Below are 22282 nucleotides of genomic sequence, written 5' to 3'. Positions count from 1 at the left end.
AGTCCTTATGCTTCATGCATAAGATCTCTACAAACAAAGCCCCTCCCTAAGTACCTACACAATCTGGTACAATGTTACCATCCATCTAGGACTCTGAGATCTGCAACAGCTAATAAGTTTGTTGTTCCTAAAATAAAACTATCACGTATGGGCGGCAAATCTTTTGCCTACCTTGGACCCTCCTTGTGGAACACTATGCCACAAGCTCTGCGCTCAGAGGCGTATTACATCAAATTCAGAAAGGCCTTAAAAACCTGGCTATTCAACATCTAAGTCAGTCGTCCAATCAACTACTACTGAATCACAGCGCTGGGAAACCCTTTGCTGGGTAGCTGTTTGCGCTATACAAGATAAGTAAATAAATAAAATAAATTTCTCTGGTTAAATCGGGTTTGGCTCATTCATCGTCAAAGTACATCCGGCAGCCATCTCTAGATACAGACGGACATCTTCAGGTCCTTCGCTTTGGTCTTCGAGGATTGTGAAACAATTCCTGAAAGGCCTTTTCAGGGTTTTTCCTCCGATCCGCCTCCTCCACCAGTATGGCAGCTTAATTTGGTATTGGCTCATCTGATGAGAACCCCTTTTGAGCCCATTCATAGGGCGGACCTTAAATTTCTATCATGGAAGCTGGCTCTTCTCTTGGCTTTGACATCAGCTAGAAGGATAAGTGAGCTCCAAGCGTTTACAATTGGAGAACCTTTTCTACAGTTTAAAAAGGACGTTCTGATTCTGAGGACAAATCCAAAATTCATCCCGAAGGTTCCATCTGAATGAGCCGGTCATTTAAAAATCTTTTTTCCCACGACCTTCTACACCGGCTGAGAGGTCTTAGCATTCTTAGGACGTTCAGGAATGTCTGGAATTTTATCTGGAATGCACAAAACCTTTCAGGAAGTCTCCTCAACCATTTGTCTCTTATAGTGCTCCGCGGAAGGGATTTCCGCTGTCAAAGCACAGTATCTCTCGTTGGATTTCCAATGCTATCCAATTTTGCCATCAAGAAGCGGGCAAGCCGCTGGAACGACGAGTTTGTGCTCATTCAACAAGATCTATGGCATCGTCAGTGGCACTATTTTCAGGAGTCCCTATCAAGGACATCTGCAGGGCAGCTACGTGGAGCAGTACCCACACCTTCACGAAGCACTACTGCCTGGATTCTTCTATGAAGAATGATGCAGCTGTTGGACAGGCAGTCCTGAGTAATCTTTTTCAATGAGAGGTGAGCTTTCCCTACAATCCCTCCTTCCTGTATTGCACATTTTGTATCTCTTGCTGTATTCCTGGCTATGGTAACATTTATGGTTTGTTTCCTGTGAGGATAACTATGTACCAAGTAATGAATGCTATTCATGTACAAAATGTGCTTTTATGGTTTACTGCTAGCTATTCTGATACAAAGCATGGGAACCTATGAAAGTTCCAATACTGGGGTAAGAAAACAAGTTGGGGCTGCTTGCAGCGTGGTGTTGACGAGGGCGGCCAAGGCCTTGGCTCTTGAGCTCTCCGTCGCGGCCGTGAAGACTAACCTCCTCACTGAGTTCTTTAAACCGCAGGCAAGCTCTTCGGAGCCTCTACTGCAGTTTAATGAGGCCCTTACTGACATTCTGTTGGGCACTTGGTCCAGGCCCGCTTCAGGAATCCCTGTAGATCGGAACGTGGCCGGATACCATCGCCCGGCCCCGGGTGACCCTAGCTTCCTGTCCACCCACCCCACACCCGAGAGCCTGGTTATCCAGGCCTCTAACTCCCAGACCGCATTCCCGACTGCTCCACCTGTTCGGGAATCCAAAAGGTATGAGCAGTTCGGTAAGAAGCTGTTCTCCTCACTTAGTTTGGGGTTGCATCCATATCCCTTAGATGAGGATGTCTATACTTTTCCACCTCATAATGTGCCTGATATCCCGGATCCACAGATATACCCATCAAAGCCCTCTCCTCCAGAGGACATCATTGGCTTTAATCACCTCTTACACAGAGCTGCTATATACCACAATGTTACAATGCACTCTGATGACATTGAGGAGGATTTTCTGTTAGATACTTTTGAGCCATCACACAGATCCACTCACATTCTTCCCATGATCAAAGGAGTCATTAAGCACGCTCCAGAAATATTCAAAGATCCTGTACGTGCTAGAGTACTGAATCCAAGGATAGAAAAGAAATATAGGCCTGCACCCTCTGACCCAACCTATATTAAGGGACATTCTCCTCTAGACTCCTTGGTGGTGTCCAATGCAAGGAAAAGAGCGAATTCACAGACTTCTGGTGAAACGCCCCCACCTGACAAGGAATCCAAAGTTATTAATGCGTCCGGTAAATGGATTGCTGCACAAGCTACAAATATATGGCGCATTCCGAATACACAAGCCCTTCTCTCACGTTATGACAGGGCTCATTACGACCAATTAGAGACACTAATACAGCACCTTCCAGATCAGTATAAAGATCAGGCAACTGAGCTCATTCAAGAAGGCAAATTAATTTCAACTGCCTCAATAAAATGTGCACTAGATGTCGCAGACACAGCTGCTAGAGCTGTAATTATTAGCTTTGTACTCAGGAGACATGCATGGCTGCGCATTTCCGGGTCCAAACAAGAGGTGCAAACACAATTGTGAACCAGCCTTTTAACCAAAACCAGTTATTTGGTCCAGAAGTAGACACTACACTTGAGAAAATGAAAAAAGACACGGATACAGCAAAGTCAATGGGAGCTCTACAGTCCACACATACTAAAGGTTCTTTTCGTCGCTCCTTTTATAGAGGAGTCTCCAAGCAGACTGGAGCAGACACAAACATCCTCTAACAAAGGATATTTTAGAGGAGGATACAGGGGCAATAATAACAAGGGAAGAGGACGCGGTAACAGCAATCGCTCCTCCTCCACAACTAAACAGTGACTTCCCTCTGCTCCCCCAACAGCATTCCACTCCTGTGGGGGGCAGATTAACACAGTTCCTGCCTGTCTGGAACTCAACCACAACGGACAGGTGGGTGAGACAGATTATCCAACATGGCTTCTGCCTAGAACTTAAAGCAACCCCCCCAAACATACCACCCAGGCAGCTTCCTATGTCTACAGATCACCTGACTCTGCTTTCTAATTCCCAAAAAAGATGGGACACTGAGACCAATTCTCGACCTCCGGACCCTCAACCATTACATACAATCAGATCATTTTCATATGATCACTCTGCAACAAGTGCTCCCAATGTTGCAACAAGGCGATTTCTTTTCAACGCTAGACTTAAAGGACGCCGATTTTCACATCCCAATACATCCTGCTCACAGGAAGTACCTACTGTTGTTATTCAAGGACAGCACTATCAGTTCAAAGTCCTTCCATTTGGTGTCACAACAGCTCCACAGGTGTTCACGAAGTGCGTAGCAGCTCATCTCAGAAGACAACAGATACATGTCTTCCCTTACCTGGACGATTGGCTCATAAAAGCGAAATCATTCCACCAATGTGTACAACACACTCGACTGACAATTCAACTGTTGCACGACTTAGGGTTTACGATCAACTAGACAAAGTCTCACCTAGAGCCTTTGCATGTGCATCAGTATCTAGGAGCTACCATAAACACTTCTACAGCTCTAGTGTATCCCAGTCCAGCCAGGATATAGAGCATTCAAGCCTTAGTCTTAACTTTTCAACACCAACAGTCTCTCCAAGCATGAGTGTTCATGAGATTAATAGGCATGATGGCATCTTGCATCTTCATAGTGCCACATGCAAGACTGCAAATGCGTCCATTACAAGAGTGTCTAGCACGACAGTGGAATCAGGCTCAAGGTCAGCTCACAGACCTGGTGTTGGTAGACAGCCGTACGCATCGCTCTCTGCAATGGTGGAACACCAAAAACTTGACAAAAGGACGGCCGTTCCTCGAGCCTGTTCCACAAAAAGTGTTCACAGCAGACGCGTCCCTCACAGGATGGGGAGCCCATCTCTTACACCACACTACTCCAGGTCGATGGAACAACCAATAAAAGCTGTGGCATATCAACCATCTTGAGTTGCTAGCGATATTCTTAGCACTCAAAACTTTTCAACTTCAAGTACAGAACAAAGCTGTCGTAATCCGGATGGACAATATGACAGCAATGTACTATATACAAAAACAGGGGGGGACGCACTCTCTGCAACTGTCCCATCTCGCACAGAACATTTGGAGATGGGCCGTTCCTCAAAACATATATCTGTTAGCGGAACACCTTCCAGGAGTACACAATCAGATAGCGGATCTGTTAAGTCGGCAGTCACAACAGATTCACGAATAGGAACTACATCCACAAGTTCTTCAACCATTCTTCCAACAGTGGGGGCATCCAAACATAGACCTGTTTGCCACCCACCAAAATGCCCAACCTTCGCCGCCAGGTTCCCACACCCAAGGTCAAAGGGCAATGCAATATGGATGACCTGGTCAGGCAGATTTGCGTACACTTTTCCGCCTCTCCCCCTCATTCCACTAGTGGTGCGCAAGCTCAAACAACAGCCTCTCAAGTTCATTCTAGTAGCTCCCACATGGGCACGCCAGCCGTGGTTCACCATACTACTAGATCTCTCTCTGGTTCCACATCAAAAGTTACAGCTCACACCCTCGATGTTAACACAGAACCATGGTTAAATCAGACACCCAGATCCGAACCAATTGAATTTGGCGATCTGGCTCCTGAAGTCTTAGAGTTTGGTAATCTTAACCTACCACCACACTGCATGAATATCATTAAAGAGGCTAGGAAACCCACTACTAGAGCGTGTTATGCTGCCAAATGGAAAAGATTTGCAATATATTGCAAACATAATCACATTGATCCACTGGATGCTTCCATCCAAAATATCATTTGTTACCTTTTACATCTACAAAGGTCTACTTTGGCATACTCTTCCATACGCCTACATCTCGCAGCAATTGCAGCCTCTTTTTAGGGTACCTGCAATCAAAGCATTTATGGAAGGATTAAGAAGAAGAATCCCTCCCAGGCTGCCACCTTCTCCAGTATGGAACCTAAATCTGGTCCTTACGAGACTCATGGGACCCCCTTTTGAGCCTCTGCATAAATGTGAAACTACAATTTCTCACATGGAAAACTGCTTTCCTTGTTGCCATCACCTCCCTCAGAAGAGTAAGTGAAATACAATTGTTCACTATACAAGAACCATTCTTTCAAATACATACTAATAAAGTGATTCTCAGGTCTAATCCAAAATGTCTTCTAAAGGTTATCACACCTTTTCATTTAAAACAATCTGTAGTTTTTTTTTTGTTTTTTTTTAAACCTTTATTTGGAGATAAGCCAGAGAAGAGGTAGTGCAATCATGATACATACAGTCGTACAAAGACAGTGCAATATGGCAATACAATCAACAAGTCCGGAGTACAGGTCGACATATAATACAGTGCAGACAGCAATGGATAAAGGCAAATAGCAATCGCAAATGGGCATCATATAGTGCATCCTATCAGAATGGCATACAATGGCAGGAGCAGAGGCTGTCAGCGCACATCCTAGGTGGAAGGGAGAGTCCCACCATACCAGCGGAGGATCCACCCTCCAATCATGATGTAGTCCAGACAGGCCCACCCCCCTTTCGCCAACAGTAAGAAGACAGGCATCGATCCAACATCCCGTTCACAGGAGTATCACAGAAGGGCATATAAATCCCCCATCTCAGCAGAGGAAGGAGATAATCCACCCCCCAACCAATGTCAGAGGCCCAGCAAATGTCAGTGTAATATCTCAAACTCTACGCCGGTCTTAACCAATCCCAACCCGGTCCTCACTTTCAGAATCAGAGTCCTGTACCGCTCTAGTGAGGAGGTACACTTGTAACGGGCTCCAAAAATCTTTGGGCCTACACCTCACGGGCATCAGCTCCGCATAGACGTTATATTGGTCCTGACAATAAATGAGATCACGTAGCCAATCCTTAAACTGCGGCACCCTGCCACGACCCCAACAACAGGCCACTCTACGTTTAGCCAACAATAATGCCACATCAGCAAATCTACGGTGGAGGGCAGGTACGTCCCTGGTATACCCCAGCAGTAGCACCAAGGGGTCGAACAACACTCCATCCTCAGTCATAATCTGAAGAGCCGCATGGACCTGAACCCAGTACTCCAGAACGCCCGCACATCCCCATGCCAGATGTAGAAAGTCGGCTCCCTCTGCCCGGCACCTAGCACATCTGTCATCTTCCGCTAAACGAAACCGAAGTTTCCTCGCCGGGGTGTAATAAAACCTTTGGACGAATTTGTAGTGTATGATTTTCAGACGGCAACTGGAGGAGACATTAGCAGTAAGACCACAAAGGTACTTCCATTGTTCGTCAGTAATAGTGACGCCCAGCTCAGTATCCCATTGCTCCCGCACCCGGCTGGCCGGGACAGCACGTTGCCGCCGAATGGCACCATACAGCTTCGAAACTAAATGGCGACCATCTGAAACCAAGAGTACATGGAGTGGGAGGGTCACCTCCGGTTCCGCAGGGAAATCCGGCAACAAGACACGTAGGCCCTGTCTCAGGCGAACATAATAAAACAGCTCCAAAGGGGAACAGTCGGCCGTTCCAAAAAACTGAGCCTGGGTACGGAAAGTGCCCTCATGAAAAACGCCACCCCACGTAAGGATTCCAAGCCGCTTGCAAAGACGCTGAAACCCCGTCTCCTGCAACAGAGACAAAGCAGGGTGATAGGCTAGGGGCAGTGCCGGCGAGTAGAGAAAGGAAACACTCAGTAATCGCGCCACCCGTTTCCAAGCGTCTACCGTGCACGTCACCGTCGTCTGATGCGTGTCCACATCGGTCACATTGCCTAGTACCATTCCCTCCAGTGGGAGCGGGTGGGCAACCCAATGTTCAGCCGGAACTTGTGGCATAAACAGCGTGGGGCGCATCCAATGGTAAGCATAGTGTGTTTGAGCGCTAAGGTAATAAAGTTCAAAATCAGGGACATCAAAGCCCCCATCGGCATAGGGTAACGTAAGGGTAGCCCACGCCACACGTGGCTGTTTGCCCCCCCAGAACAATCGGATGAGCTCCGATCGGAGCCTACGAAAAAAGTACGCCCCAGGGTGATACGGAATATTTTGAAAAAGATACAGAAACCGGGGCAGGACCACCATTTTGATAAGGGACGCCCGACCAGCCATGGAAAGAGGCAACGACATCCACCTAGTGACGTCATCCGCCAGCTTAGTAATAGCTACGCCGTAATTAAGCCTGACAGTCTCTTCCCTGTCCAATGATACAACAATACCGAGGTACCGCAGCTCCGAATCGCACCACTCCAAAGGGAAATCTAGAGGAAATCTATGAACCGCCGCAGTAATCGGGAAGAGTTGGGATTTCTGCCAATTGATGTGTATCCCGGAGACACCCCCGAAAGCAACCAGCTCACGCAATAGCGCATTAAGATTGGTCTGTGGATCCTTCACATAAAGTGTGACATCATCCGCATATAAAGAGATCCCGACCTGGCATTGAAAACAATTGAACGCGCTCTGCTGGTGTCGTTGGCGAATCCTGCAGGCTAGGGGCTCTAAGGCAATGGCAAATAGGAGGGGTGAAAGGGGACATCCCTGTCGAGTCCCCCTAGTAAGAGGAAACTGGGGGAAAGCACACCATTCACCACCACTCTCGCCACCGGGTCGGTATACAGGAGTTTGACCCAAGATATAAAGATCCGAGGAAATCCCATCCGGCATAGGACATCAATAAGGTAACCCCACTCCACTCAATCAAACGCCTTAGTGGCGTCTAGGAAAATGGCGGCGACCGGGAGCTCAGGAGCAATAGTCGGGATAAGGGAAAACAGAGTCCGAAGATTGTGGGAGGTGGCGCGGCCAGGCACGAAACCAGACTGGTCAGGCAAGACAATAACAGGCATGAGCTCAGACAATCTGACCGCCAATACTTTTGCGAGTATCTTGACATCACAATTAAGTAATGAGAGGGGCCTGTAAGAGCCCACGTCCAGGGGATCCTTACCCGGCTTGAGTAACGAGGTAATAGCGACTTCTCTCATGGAACATGGCAGCCGTCCCTCCTCAAGGGATTCCTCAAAAACCTCGCGGAGAACGGGAGCCATAATATCCACGTAACATTTATAGAATTCAGCAGGAAGGCCGTCCAAGCCAGTGGCCTTCCCGTTATTCAGGGACATGATGGCCCCCCTGATCTCCTCCACCTCAAGAGGTCTACCCAAGAACGCCCTATGATCGTCCGACAGCCAACAGATCGCCAAATCATCCAGGAATCCGCCATATCGTGTCTCTCCTGACTGCTGTGTTGTGTACAGTTGGGTGTAATGGTGAATAAATGTCTGCTGAATCTCCGCAGTGTCCCTACAGCGAGTGCCATCCGGCAAAACCAATTCCAGTACGTCCGACCCATACCTTTGATGCCTAGTAAGTGCAGCAAGGACCTTCCCCGGCCTCTCCCCTTCACAGTATCTCCTCACCGTCCAGTACTTCCCCCTATGTTTAGCCTCCCTGGCAGCCTCTTCCTCCTATTCTGAGAGCTTAGTACGGAACTGGCCCAATAGATCGGGATCAGAACCAGCCTGCAATCTGCGCTCCAAGTGTCGTAAATAACCCTCCAAGCCCTCGAGAGTTCGAACTATCAATTTAAGCATCCCGCAACTCTTGGAGATAGTGACACCCCGGATTGTAACCTTAAAAGCCTCCCATATCACCTCAACACTATCAACAGAGCCTTTGTTCCTCGGGAAGAACGCTTCCACCTCCTCGCCAAGTTCCGCCTTAAACACAGGGTCCGGCAGGGCAGTCGGGAAAAGTCGCCAAGGTGGGCGCGGCCTGTGCAGCCCGGGCACAGAAAGCACATCCCTCACCGGGCAGTGATCAGAGTACGTCCGAGCCAGATGTACCGCCTCCCGCAGACCAGCTACCAGCCCCCTGGAGAGAAAGACATAGTCTAGCCTCGCCCATGAGCGTGCGTGCGCAGTGTAATGTGTGCCTTCCCTAGTGGCAGGGTGAGCATACCTCCAACTGTCGATCAATCCAGCTTCCTCCACAATACCCCGCAAAACATCCCTAGCTTGCACATTGTACTGAGGGCATCCCTCCGACCTATCCACCAGAGCTTAAAATGCAAAATTGAAACCCCCCCCCCCCACAATATGGGAGGCATCGACAGCAAGCACATGGCCCCACAGGGTAAGGAAGAAAGCTGGCGTATCAATGTTAGGAGCATAGCAATTGACAAAGAGCACAGTGATTTGCCCAAGCCGCCCCCATAACAGCACATAGCGCCCCTCAGGATCCACCACAGACCCCAATTCTTGAAAGGCGAGCGATTTCTTAACAAGAATAACAGCCCCACGAGCATACGAGGAGTACGATGCAAATACCCTAACCGCAGCCCACCGCCCACCAAACCTAGGAGCAGGCACACGCCGCAGATGCGTCTCCTGCAGGAGGGCCACATGAATAGCATGCCTATCCAAATACTGTAGTACATTTCGACATTTCCTGGCATCATTAAGACCCCGTACATTCCAGGACAATCTTGATATCTTGTTTATAGTTTCAGTCGACATCAGCCATGATCCGGGCACCATAGGACCCAGTGATACGGGGCATTGTACCAAACTCCCAGTGCAAGACAACAACAAGTCATCGGCCCACACCACAACCGCCCCAACACATACACTCCACAGACATCCCAGCCATCTCCAAACCAACCAACCAGAGACCCCCCTCCCATCTCCAAACATCACCATCCGTGCAACAGGCACGCAAGAAGTACAATATACAAAGCGCGGCATACACATCTCTCCCTGTCCGCAACACGCACGCGAGTTTCCCACGTAGCAAGCTCTCGTCCATCCATCAAACGGAAATAGCGGCCATGACACTCAGGCACAATGAGCACGGAGGCACAGTTCACAGAACCCGTAAGGTCCAGCACGCCAGAGGACCAGCCAGTGCAGCGGTAATGCGTCAGTAGCCGCGCAAGCACACAGCAAGAGCAAAGAGCACCACAATCCCAAGGACCAGGCCGACCACGTGTCACCCACATAGTCCCCTCCCCCCCCTCCCACCTGATGAAATCCCAACTATCAGGACCCTCAGACACCCACCCCCCTCCATCCCCAAACATCCATCCAGTCAACCAACAAAGGACTAGAAACCAAAACACAGGTAATAGTGGGGAACACCCTATGGGGTACCCACTAGAGGTGCACAGCACCACTCCCACACACCACGCCAGTCTCCGAGCCAACGGGTCACACACGGCCCAGGCGCAGTGCGGGGGTGGGTGCCCGGAGCACAAGAAAGTCGCCAACCATCGTTCCCATACTGACCCCAAGGAATGACATTCAAACACAAATCGGCAATCCATCGTGGTTATCACCCACAGTACAAGGCAAGGTAGCGCCGAGGCCACAGAAACAGTCAAGCGCATGGGCGCGCAAAGCAGGCGCCATCAACGTCTCATGAGCGTAAAAACACCCCATTCAGGCGTCCTCCTCCTCAGCCGCCGATCGGTCGCCTTCGGGGTCCCGGTCACCCCTCCGGTCCGCAGCAGATCGTTCCCGCTTGAGCCGCTTTACAAAGTCCTCTGCATGCTGCGGGTTTGTGAAAAAATGCTGCTTTGCCTGATGGGTCACCCTCAGCTTAGCAGGATAAAGCAAAGCGTAGTCCACTTGAAGATCTCGAAGTTTCTTCTTTACCCCTAGGAATTTACGACGCTGGTCCTGCACCATCGGCGTGAAATCCGGGTACACGGTAAAGGTAACCCCATCAAAAGAGAGGGTACAATTAGTGCGGGCAGCTCTGAGGGCAGCGTCCCGGTCGCGGTAATTTAGGAGCCGTGCAATTATAGGGCGCGGCGCAGCTCCAGAGGCCGGCCTCGGCCCAAGTGAACAGTGCGCCCTCTCGACAATGAACTGCGCAGAGAAGGCCTCCGCACCAATGGCACCAACAAGGAGTCTCTCCACATATGCCTCCATTCTCCCAACATTCGTCGTCTCCGGCACACCTACTATGCATACGTTGTTGCGCCGACTCCTCGCATCCAACTCCTCATTCTTAGCGGCAATCACCCGCAGTATATTGTCAATCCTCGCCAACTGGGTGGTATGGGTGGCAGCAGTATCGTCATGGTCAGAGATGCGCTGTTCCGCCGATGTTAGGCGTTCCTCATGCACATCTAGTTTCTGCACCACCGCATCCATGCGCGACGACAGTTTGTCTACTTTGTCCACTATAGTGGCAAATCCTTGCCTCATCTCCTGCATCATCTGCTGAAAGTCCGGGGCGCGTGGCTGCAGCTCCACATCAGCGACAGGTGGGGGGGAGAACGCGAGCTCCCAGCTTCCTGCACCAGGCGCGTACCCCTCCTGGCCCCCCCCGATTCAAAGGACAATTTGGACTGCTTAGTGTCCGGTTTCCCCATGATAAACCGCTACCAGCTCGAGGGGCACACAAATCGATAAAGGCCAAGTCGTAGGCAGTTCCCAGCACGCAACAACTCACCACAGCCGGGGGCACGAGCAGGCATGGACACCCCGCCACTCCCGACGAAACAATGGCCGCCGCTCCCCTCAGGCCAAGGGCTCGACTCCTTTGCGCCTAAACGACAGGCTGCGGCGTCTCCGCTATCCCACAGCTCCGGTACAACTCGAAGTGGAGACCGTCACCAAGTCTCGCCCCAGGGGAGCGCTCAGCAGCGCGCCCAGTCGGCAATCTGGTCCGGAGGGGGCAGGGGGACCTGGGCCTCTACCCCACGTGCGAAGCCTCGGACTAGAGCAGAAAGTGACGCCGGGCTATGGAACACCCGGCTTCCAGAGCGCCAGTCGGGGAAAACTTGGAGTCCTCGTAACTTCGGCCAGCAAGCACCGATCGGCACAGGAGTTGGACCGTGGGTGGCCAGCAGGTATACCAGCAGGAATCCGGGGTCAGATCAGGGCGCAGTGATGGTCAGCAGGATCAATATACGGATAAAAGCTCCGGGCAGCAGGAGCCTCACGGCAGTGCGGCCATTCTGCAGTGCGCCCTCTAGCGACACCCCCCCCCCCCCCAAACCAACCAATCTGTAGTTACCTGTGTTTTTCCAAAACCCAGACTCAGTAGCAGAAAGGGCCTTACACACGTTAGATGTTAAAAGAGCTCTGCTATACTACATAGATAGAACCAAATCCTTTAGAAAGACAAAACAATTGTTTGTATCTTTCTCTCCTCCACACAAAGGCAACCCTATCTCTAAGGGTGGGATTGCCAGGTGGATTGTTAAGTGCATACAGATATGCTATCAAAAACCTAAATGCACGCTAACAGTTCCTCCTAGAGCACAATCCACTCGCATGCTAGGAGCCTCTATGGCTTTCTTAGGAAATATACCATTAGAGGACATATGCAAGGCAGCAACATGGTCTACACCACACACCTTCACTAAACACTATTGTGTTGATGTGCAAGCCAAGCAGCAAGCTGCAGTAGGCCAGGCTGTCCTTAGAACATTATTTCAGACTACTGCGAATTTTCATGGTAAAGGCATGAATCGTAAAAGGGTGTGTGTGGCTAAGATCAACACCCCCCTCACCACCTCCCTATGGTACAAACTTCCCCCTTCCCCTGCCCTGATGCCTAAAACCCTGTTCCTTAACCTGACCTAGCCCTAAAAACTGCCCCGCGTTCTCCTAAGCCCTAAAAACTACCCTTACTAACCATTCCCCTCCCCCCTGCTCCGAGGCCTAACACCCTACCCTAGTTAAAAAGACTACCCCAGCCCTAAAAACTACCCTGACCACCCTGCAACCCTGAAAACTACCCCTGTCTTCCCTGCAACCCTGAAAACTAGCTCCAGACCTGAAAATTAGCCCCAGCCCTGAAAACTACTCCCCCCCCCCCCCCCCCCCCCTCCACCCTGAAAACTACCTCAAACCCTCCAGGCCTGAAGACTAGCCCCAAACCCAGTAAACTACCCCAGACCTAGCCAAGAAAACTACCCCAGACCCACCCCCAGCCCAGAAAAGAACTTCAGACCCACCCACATAACAATCCAATCCACCCCCAGCCCACAAAGCAACCCCGGCCCACCCCCCTGTCCACAAAGCAACCCCGAGCCACCTCCCAGCCCACAAAGCAACCTGACCCACCCCAGCCCACAAAACAAACCTGACCCAGCCCACAAAGCAACCCCGGCCCACCCCCCTGTCCACAAAGCAACCCCGACCCACCTCCCAGCCCACAAAGCAACCTGACCCACCCCAGCCCACAAAACAAACCTGACCCAGCCCACAAAACAACCCCGACCCACCCCCAGCCCACAAAAAAAAACAGAAATCCCTCCAGCCCCACTTAACCCCAAACCCCCTCTCAACCCTGAAAACTATCTAAAACCGCCCAGGTCTGAAGACTAGCCCCAAACCTCCAGCCCAGAAAACCTCCAGCCCAGAAAACCTCCAGCCCAGAAAACCTCCAGCCCAGAAAACCTCCCCAGACCGACCCCAGCCCAGAAAACTACCCCAGACCGACCCCCAGCCCACAAAGCAACCCTGATCCACCCCAGCCCACAAAGCAACCCCGACCCAGCCCACAAAGCAACCCGACCCACCCCACAAAGCAACCCTGACCTACCCCAGCCCACAAATCAACCCTGATCCATCCCAGCCCACAAAGCAACCCTGATCCATCCCAGCCCACAAAGCAACCCAACCCACCCCCAGCCCACAAATAACTCCGACCCAGCCCACGAAGCAACCCCGACCACTACAAAGCAACCCAGACCCACCCCAGCCCACAAAGCAACCCCGACTCACCCCATTCCACAAAGCAACCCTGACTCACCCCAGCCCACAAATCAACCGGACTCGCCCCAGCCCACAAAGCAACCCCGACTCGCCCCAGCCCACAAAGCAACCCCGACTCGCCCCAGCCCACAAAGCAACCCTGACCCACCCTAACCCACAAAGCAGCCCCAACCTAACCCAACCCACAAAGTAACCCCGACGCACCCGGACCCACAAAACAACCACAGCCCACAAAGCAACCCCAACCCACAAAACAATTCCAACTCACCCGACCCACAAATTAACTCTGACCCACCCACAAAACAACCCCAACCTAGCTCCAGCCCACAAAACAACCCCGACCCGCCCCACTTAACCTCACTGCGGATCTCTCCCTGCTTCTGCCCAATGCAGCCTGCAGCTAGACTGGGAATTGCCTTAGCCACGCACCTGCATGGCTAAGCTTGTGGAGTCGGAACACTTGTGGTTTAGACCGCGGTGTTCCAACTATTTCCCACCTCTTCTATAGGATAGCATTAGGTTGCCTTATTACATTAATAAGTACTAAGTTTTGCTCGGGAACCGGTAAAGATTTCATGTTTGGCGCCTAAAAAATTAAATAAACTTTATTGTAAAAGACTGATTTTTACTTGCAATTTTGAAGACGCCATTTTTAGAAAGTTGACATTTTTCCGCTCTAGCTATTTGGTGCCTGCAACCTGTTACTGGGTCAAATGACTAGATGTAGTTGGATTGCACTGCCTACACACTAAAGACTTATCACCACTGCACTCCTCATGTAGCCAGCTTTAAGCGGGGGCAGACGAGGCAAGAAACTTAAAGCACTTCGCAGGGAATTCTCTAGAAGCTTCTACTTCATCTAAGGCACCAGATAACAAAATAGGACCCTCAGACCCACTCTTCAGTTAACTTTCTGTGACTTAAGGACTCTCAGAGGACTGCCTACAGCTGTTGCTTGCTGTGTACTTTATAAGACTGCTTTGCTGACCTGGAAGATCTGTTCTGCTGCCTAAATTCTGCTGTTAACTCTCAGGGGTCTGTCCTGCTGTTTGAATCTTGGTCTACTACCTGAACCCAGGACTACCAGAGTTATTCTAAGTGCTGCTTGACAGGCTTCCTGATCAAAGCTCGGGGACAGAACAAGCCTAAACCATCTTGAACTCACACCTGGAACCAGCCTGAGTGTGTCCTAGCCCCCCAAATGGTGCTCCTCCAGTCCTGCACCCTTGGTGGTGGTGGTAAAGTTGCCCAGATGGCCAAATTGTTGGCTAAAAACTGCTCTGAGAACCAAGAGGACACCAGGACCAACCTTCTAGTGTCTCCATTTAAAGTGCATCAGCAGTTGTTCGGACTTCTCTGCAGTTCCCACTACGTTCTTCTCCGCATAGCAAACCCTATTCAGCTGTCCTTTGCAAATGGGTATATTGTCTTGTGAAAATCTCTTTGGCTACAGCCTCCAGCTTCGTCCTGCTGGAGATATTAGACTTCCAATAAAGAGATGAAGTCTGAACCTAGAAATCTACACAGCAACAACAATGCCTTCTTCTCTTAAATCGCCTGCAGTCTTTCCCTTGTGAATGTTTACCTTCTCCATCACTATTGCTGCAAATTTCTTCTAAGTCTGTAAGTAAGCATTGACCAGGCCTGATCCAGTTTTTATATCTGACTCACATTTTATTGTAGTCACCCATATTTTTGGGACTTTGACCCTGTCTCTCGCAACTAAATGCCCACGGTTGATTTTTTGATCTTTTAGGCACTAGTTTTTACCGTACATTTTAAAAATTCATAACTCCTGTTCTACTGATTGAATTTTTGTCATCTTGGTGTCAAATAATTTATTGCTATGAGAGGGTTACACCCAGCAGGGTCGCGCACAGGGGGAATAAATTATTTAAAAAAATAAAACTCACCTTTTGCCGTCGGCCGCCTCCAGTGTCGCGTCTCCTCGCCTCTTCCTGCCTGCTTGTCCCCGTTGCCCTTTGGACAGACTCCCTGTCCAATCCCTGTGCTGCTGCAGTGCAGGGAAAAGCCTGAGCAGCCAGGAAAGATGCCCCACTCAGACCAGGGAGTTTGTGGGGTTTCTCCAGCCCGTGTGCTGAATGCAGCTGGGCTGGATAAAACCTAAGTGCACATATGTGTTTTGGTCAGCCTGAGACGGCCGGCCAAAACACACATGCAAACTTAGGTAATGGAGTGCACGTAGCACTCCTCCTGCCCCTCCCATGCCTAGGCCCTGCCCCTACCAACACCGCTGGCTCACAGCCAGCAAAATGCACAATAAAACGATGCAAGAACATAGTTTTATTTGACATTTGCTGGTGCAAGCCAGGCAGTGGGGCAACGCTCCTCTTGCAGAAGAGCCGCCACTGGTTACTCCCACATTAAACTTAGTGACTTTTGTGATTTCCCCCTGACAGATTGTGGCTGTTGCTTTTGAGCAGGGTTAACACTCCATTCAGCCAACAACCCAATAGTTCACAATTTAGTTACTGTATATTTAAATGTATGCATTAGGCTTAGCATACACGATTTTTAAGACCATAATGGAAACAAAATGAATGGTGTTTTTTGTGCATCTGCCAAATAAGATATAAACCCTCCACTGCGAACTTAATGACATTGTGTCTAAGTGGTGAAAGGGATTTGTCAGCGACAATGTAGGTGAATTCAAACACATTTGAAATATGCTCTTGTATTTTTTCAGGTTTGGAAGCCTTTTCTTCGGATCCTGTACTTTTGAAATCCGTTGAAGTTAAAGCATGTGGAAAGATACTAGCAGCTGAAATTTTGGAAAGGAGTGAGATTCCCACCATGGTCTTGTATGACACATCAGGCGATGACGATATCAATATAAATGCCACATGTATTAAGGATTTATACGACAGATCGCTTGATCTACAAGTAAAGGTACTACGGATATGCTGAACAAACACTTGATCATTTTATCTACTAACATTGCTTCAGCTTTCATTGTAACCTATTTAACCAACAAGCACGAAAAAGGCATTACACCAATGTCTGGGTTAGAAATGCACTAGAATCTCTCAGAAAAGATTAATAGCCAATAGATGCACTCGCATACAATGTACATAGATATCGGAGAAATAATTTCTCATGCTCCTAGCAAACAGAATGAATTAACAGACCGTGTGAATTTTCCAACTTAGCAGCTGTAGCTGCTGTTAAATCTCTCTTCACTTCAACTATACATAGTTTTTTGTTTTGGGCGATTAAAACACATGGTTAAAAGCACATTGCTTAAGAATCTGAATATGCATCTCCATCAGTTATTTTTGGGCATAAATATTAGCCCTTCATTTGTATGCTTACAAACACCCTATAGACCTTAATCAAGGATCGTCATTCTTGCTTTCTTTCACTTCTTTCCTCAACCCTTGTTATTCGTTATTAATGAACATGACCTGGCCTTGTCATCTCTCCAGTACTTTTGCCAGTGAATAGCAACTCCATTGTCAATAGAAGTTGTAGCCCCAGTCCTGAAACAAGCCAAAATTATTCCCGTTATAGAAAATCCCTCAGTAAAAGCATCTAACCATAGAGCTGCAGACTGAATTTCCACTTGCACCGTGAGCCAACAGTCAGCCTTAAAAGTTTGACCAACTTTCTTACTTTGGGCTGGGACAAAATGTTTTATCAGTCCCAGGTTTTTCTTATTTCTGTTTTGCAAACCATGAAGCTCCCATTCTCTTTATTTCTGTTTCCATTTCTTTTTAATGTGTATGTTTCCCATCTTTCAGCACATTGGATTGTTCAGTATCCTGTTTTTTGTGTAGCCTGATCTTGCTTCATTTAGAAGGGGATATCGAGGTAACTGCTGTTGGGAAGTTAAAGTCCCCTGCCCATCTCTGAAGAGTGGACTGACTTGCTGTCTGCTGCCTCATAGGCCTGCAGATTGTGTTTATAGATTTGGCTTTTTATCACCTGCCTCATTGAAAACACAATTCTCAAGTGTTTACTAAGTTTATACCTATTATGTGGATTGAGACACTCGAGCTTGCCTTTGAGGTCATGCAGGATATCCAAAGAGCAAATCTCATAGAGAGGCCGATTACTGTTCTCTCACCGTGTATTGCACAGATGAGGGAACATGGACTCATATTAGAAGGACTTGTCTTTTTACCAACAAGGAATCCAATTTCAGTGGCAATTAAAATTTTTTGCCCTTGAGCCATTCCTCCCTTGTTACAATGGTGTTGTTCGAGTAACCTCAGCAGGAAGATGTCTTCTTCCACATTGCACTTTTTTGAGTCCTACTGTTCTGCCTCCGGTCATTGTAAAGTGTTTATTTAAGTGCATGTCCCCATTGACCATTTTTCTGTGCAAAAAGGAGTGTTATTGTTAAATTTAATTGTTTACTGCAGCCAAGGGAATCTGCATGAATCTGTCTAGCTCTTAACACAGCTCTCTTCTTTTTCATGAACCGTGCAAAACTTTGCCCTTTACTATTCAAGTGTCTGGGTGTTTGAGATGCATTCTTTGATCCAATTGTAAATGTGAGTGTCATTTCCTCTTTGGACATGATAGGATCCAATATCACGATGGCAGAAATAATATTGCCACCAAATAGTTTCTCAATTCAGTGTTTCACAGCTGTTCTGGGCTGCTGTTTTCTGCATACCACATCTGCATTGCTGTTTGTTTAGGTATGTAAAGATGGAGAGGAACCTGAACAGTGTGTGAATGTAAATTTTAGATGATTTGGAGTGTTTAATTAACATCATTCTTCAAACAGTTTGTAACTGTAATCTGGTACATTCTTCTCTGGGTGGGAAGCATATCTACAAAAACGATTAGCAAAAGTTCACTGGGAGAAAGGACACTAAATCTCATCTACAAACAATGGCCCCAAGATCATTCAATAGAGAGTGAGATTGTTCTAATCCTAACAGGCAATACAACTGTAAAGCTTTATATTGGATATGTGGCAGGACCCTGACCTATCCAGTGAGTTCCTAATTTTGTGACTTTGGGGTGTCAAGTCCAATATCTTATTTGTTCATCTATACCAACCTGAAGAAAAAGAAATAGCAGGAGTTCGGTGTTGGGAGCCTTCCATGTAGATGTAGATTCTGGGTTATAGACCACTTCAGTCAAATTAGTTATTTTCAGGACAATGACAAAGAATATATGTATATGTATATGTATATGTATGTATATGTATGTGTATATATATATATATATAGGTAGGTATGTATGTATATATATATATATATATATATATATCTGAAAGAAACCCGTTAGTGTTAGATTCCTTACCTTAGAATATCCCCAGGTGTCAGTCTGGATCCGGAAACTTTTGCGTAGCAGTACCCCTGCGCGCCGGTAGGCGTCGTCTGCAGGCGTCCCCTGCGGCTCCGCGTCCGTCGTCGGCGTCGTGCGCCGTGATGACGTCGCTGGAGTATATAGACGCCGCCTCCGCGCGCTGACGTCAGTTCTTCTTTTTTCCGCGCCAGTGGACGCAGATCTGAAGAGCAGTACTCCGGTCTTTTAACCAAGTTTTTCGAATTGTTATTTCACTCTTTGTGCCTGATAGGATGCCTGGGTTCAAGCACTGTGATGACTGTGAGCGCACGATGTCGGTCACAGACCATCACCGCCTCTGTCTCCGGTGTCTGGGCCCCGACCACGACGTGGACTCCTGCGTCGACTGCCGGGCCCTCACCAACAAGGCTAGGCGGGAGCGGTCCCGCAAGCTACTGGAGCTCCGGGTGTCGGCCCCACGTCGGGACCGGGAGCGGTCCCGGTCCGGCCGGAGGTCGAGAGAGCGTTCGAGGGAGCGGTCGCGGAGCCGCGCCGAGCGTTCCGGAAGTCGACACCACTCGTCGGGTTCATCAGGTAGGAAGCACAAGAAGTCGGGGCGTCGTCATCGTACCCCCGACTCCCCCCCGACGCTTGCGCGATGCGGCCGGGGGCTCGGGTGACCCCAACCCCGCGGCTCCGCGAGAGTCGCCGGCGCGGCCTGCCTCATACCCTCCGGTCCCTGGGCACGGCGCGACGCCTGAGGAGATAGAGGCGTTCCTCATGGCCATGAGAGCGCTCGGTTCTCCGACGGGGCCTACGGCGCCTTCGGGCCCAGTGCCACCGTCTGGGGGCCCTAGCGGTTCGGGTGTCCCTGCCTCGGCGCCGTCGGGTGCTCCGGCCCCGGCGCCGCCGACGGCTCCGACCCCGGCGCCGCAAGGGCCTTCGGGATCGGCGCCGGCTGGTCTTCCGGCCTCTCCGGCGCCGTTACCATCGGGTTTACCCCCGACGCCGTCCCCGCGCGGCGCCGGTTCTCCGGTGCCGGCTCCGGCCGGCAACGGAGCTCCGACGCCGGCTCCGGGCGGCGCCATCCCCTTACCTTCCCCGACGCCGGACGCGGAGTCGGACCGGCGTCGCTCGACGCCGGGCTCGGCACCGGTGGGGCCCATGAACCCCGAGGAGCCGGTCTACATCATTGACTCCGAATACGGAGAGGATGAAGAGTTCGGTGAAGGTTGGGAGGGGTCCGAGGACCCTCTGTCACGCGAGTGCCAGTATGACCCGGACTGGACAGGTGACTTGGGGGATGCCAGTGGTCTGGACAACTCTCCTAACCCTGGTTTGATCTCTCCTCCATCCGTGGCATCGGTGGAGGGAGCTGCATATTCAGTGGTGCTGATGAGGGCTGCCAAGGCCTTACACCTTGAGCTCCCCGTCGCGGCCGTGAGGCCTAACATCCTCACTGAGGTCTTCAAACCGCAGTCATGCCCACAGGAGCCACTGCTGCCGTTTAATGAAGCCTTGTCAGACGTTCTGTTGGGCACGTGGTCCAGGCCTGCTTCAGGTGCGCCTGTTGATCGGAACGTGGCCAGGCGCCACCGTCCTTGTCCGGACGACCCCAAGTTCCTGTCTACCCACCCCACTCCTGAGAGTCTGGTGATCCAGGCCTCGACCTCCCAGTCCGCATTCCCGTCGGCCCCGCCCGACCGGGAATCCAAGAGGTATGACCAGTTTGGCAAGAAGGTCTTCTCGTCCATTAGTTTGGGCCTGCGGTCTTGCAACACCGCTTGCCTCTTGGGCCGCTACACCCACTCTGTGTGGGATACGGTCGCGGAACTGCTGCCAGAATGCCCCATGGAGGTGCGGGCAAAACTCGGTCAGGCTGTGGCTGAGGGCCAAGATGCAGCTAAATATTCGATACGGTGTGGTCTTGATACGACCGACTCGCTGGGCAGAGCTATGTCAACGACGGTGGCGATTTGTCGCCACGCCTGGCTGAGATCCGCCAACTTTTCGGCAGATGTCCAGAATACATTGATGGACATGCCGTTTGATGGCTGTCACCTGTTCGGTGACAAGGCGGACCACGCGCTGGAACGCTTCAAGGACTCCAGGGTCACGGCCAAGTCCTTGGGTCTCTCGACCCAGCGTCAGCAACCGGGTTCGTTTCGTCCCTTTCGTGGCCAAGGAAGGGGCGCCCCCACACGTGCTGCCAGCCACGCGCCGCAACAATCCTTTCAACGCGGTGGCGGCCGTGGAAACCGCCGTGGTGGCGGTCGAGGACAACGGCGGGGTCAGACCACACCTCCCCCCGCAGCATCTGCCTCAAAATCCTCCTAGTCCGTGCTTTCGGCCCCATGTGACGCCAGTGGGTGGCAGGGTTCGCCATCACCACGCTCACTGGCGCACGATCACTTCGGACAGGTGGGTGCTGCAAATCGTCCGAAGGGGCTACTCCCTCCCCTTCGAGACCACTCCTCCAGCCATGCCACCGCAGAACCACCGTGTGTCGGGGGACCACTTGACACTCTGCAGGAGGAAGTTACGGCCCTCTTGGCTAAGGGGGCCATCGAGCGCGTTCCTGGGCCAGAAGTAGGGCGTGGTTGCTATTCCCACTACTTTCTGGTACCCAAGAAGGACAAGGGGGGCCTACGTCCTATCTTGGATCTAAGGAACGTCAACGGCTTCCTCCGGAAGGAGAAGTTCAAGATGTTGACGTTAGCTCAGGTCTTGGCTGCTCTAGACCCACAAGACTGGATGGTAGCGTTGGACTTGCAGGATGCCTATTTTCACATCCCCGTCCTGCCGGCCCACCGGCGTTACCTGCGGTTCACGGTAGGCCAGGAGCACTTTCAGTTTATCGTGCTTCCCTTCGGCCTTACCAGCGCCCCACGGGTGTTCACAAAGGTGATGGCGGTGGTCGCAGCCCATCTGCGCAGGTTGGGGGTTTCAGTCTTCCCCTACCTAGACGACTGGTTGTTGAAGGCGGGCTCGCCCCAGACAGTCGTCCACCACCTTCAGATGACGGCAGACCTCTTGCACGACCTGGGGTTCTCCATCAATGTGCCGAAATCACACCTGTGTCCCTCTCAAAAGCTCCTTTTCATCGGAGCGGTTCTGGACTCGGCGCAGTTTCGGGTTTATCCTCCGGAACGGCGGGTCCGGGATATTCAGGCTTTGATTCCCATCTTTCAGCCGCTATCCCGGGTTTCGGTCAGGTTGAT

General features: G+C 50.6%; 1 protein-coding gene across 1 annotated transcript in view; it reads left to right on the top strand.

The window, feature by feature from the left end:
- The window catches only part of TDRD7 (tudor domain containing 7), a 1355384-nt gene that overhangs the window by 613223 nt on the left and 719879 nt on the right, over positions 1-22282 (top strand). The window contains exon 10 of the mRNA XM_086961853.1: positions 16504-16706. Within this exon, the coding sequence (XP_086817979.1) occupies positions 16504-16706 (203 nt within the window). The remainder of the gene's footprint in view (positions 1-16503; positions 16707-22282) is intronic.

Source organism: Lissotriton vulgaris, chromosome 3_1 (genome assembly GCF_964263255.1).
Source record: "Lissotriton vulgaris chromosome 3_1, aLisVul1.2, whole genome shotgun sequence".
NCBI lineage: Eukaryota > Metazoa > Chordata > Amphibia > Caudata > Salamandridae > Lissotriton > Lissotriton vulgaris.
The sequence above is the reverse complement of the archived record's forward strand: the minus strand, read 5'-3'. Positions and strand labels throughout refer to the sequence as shown.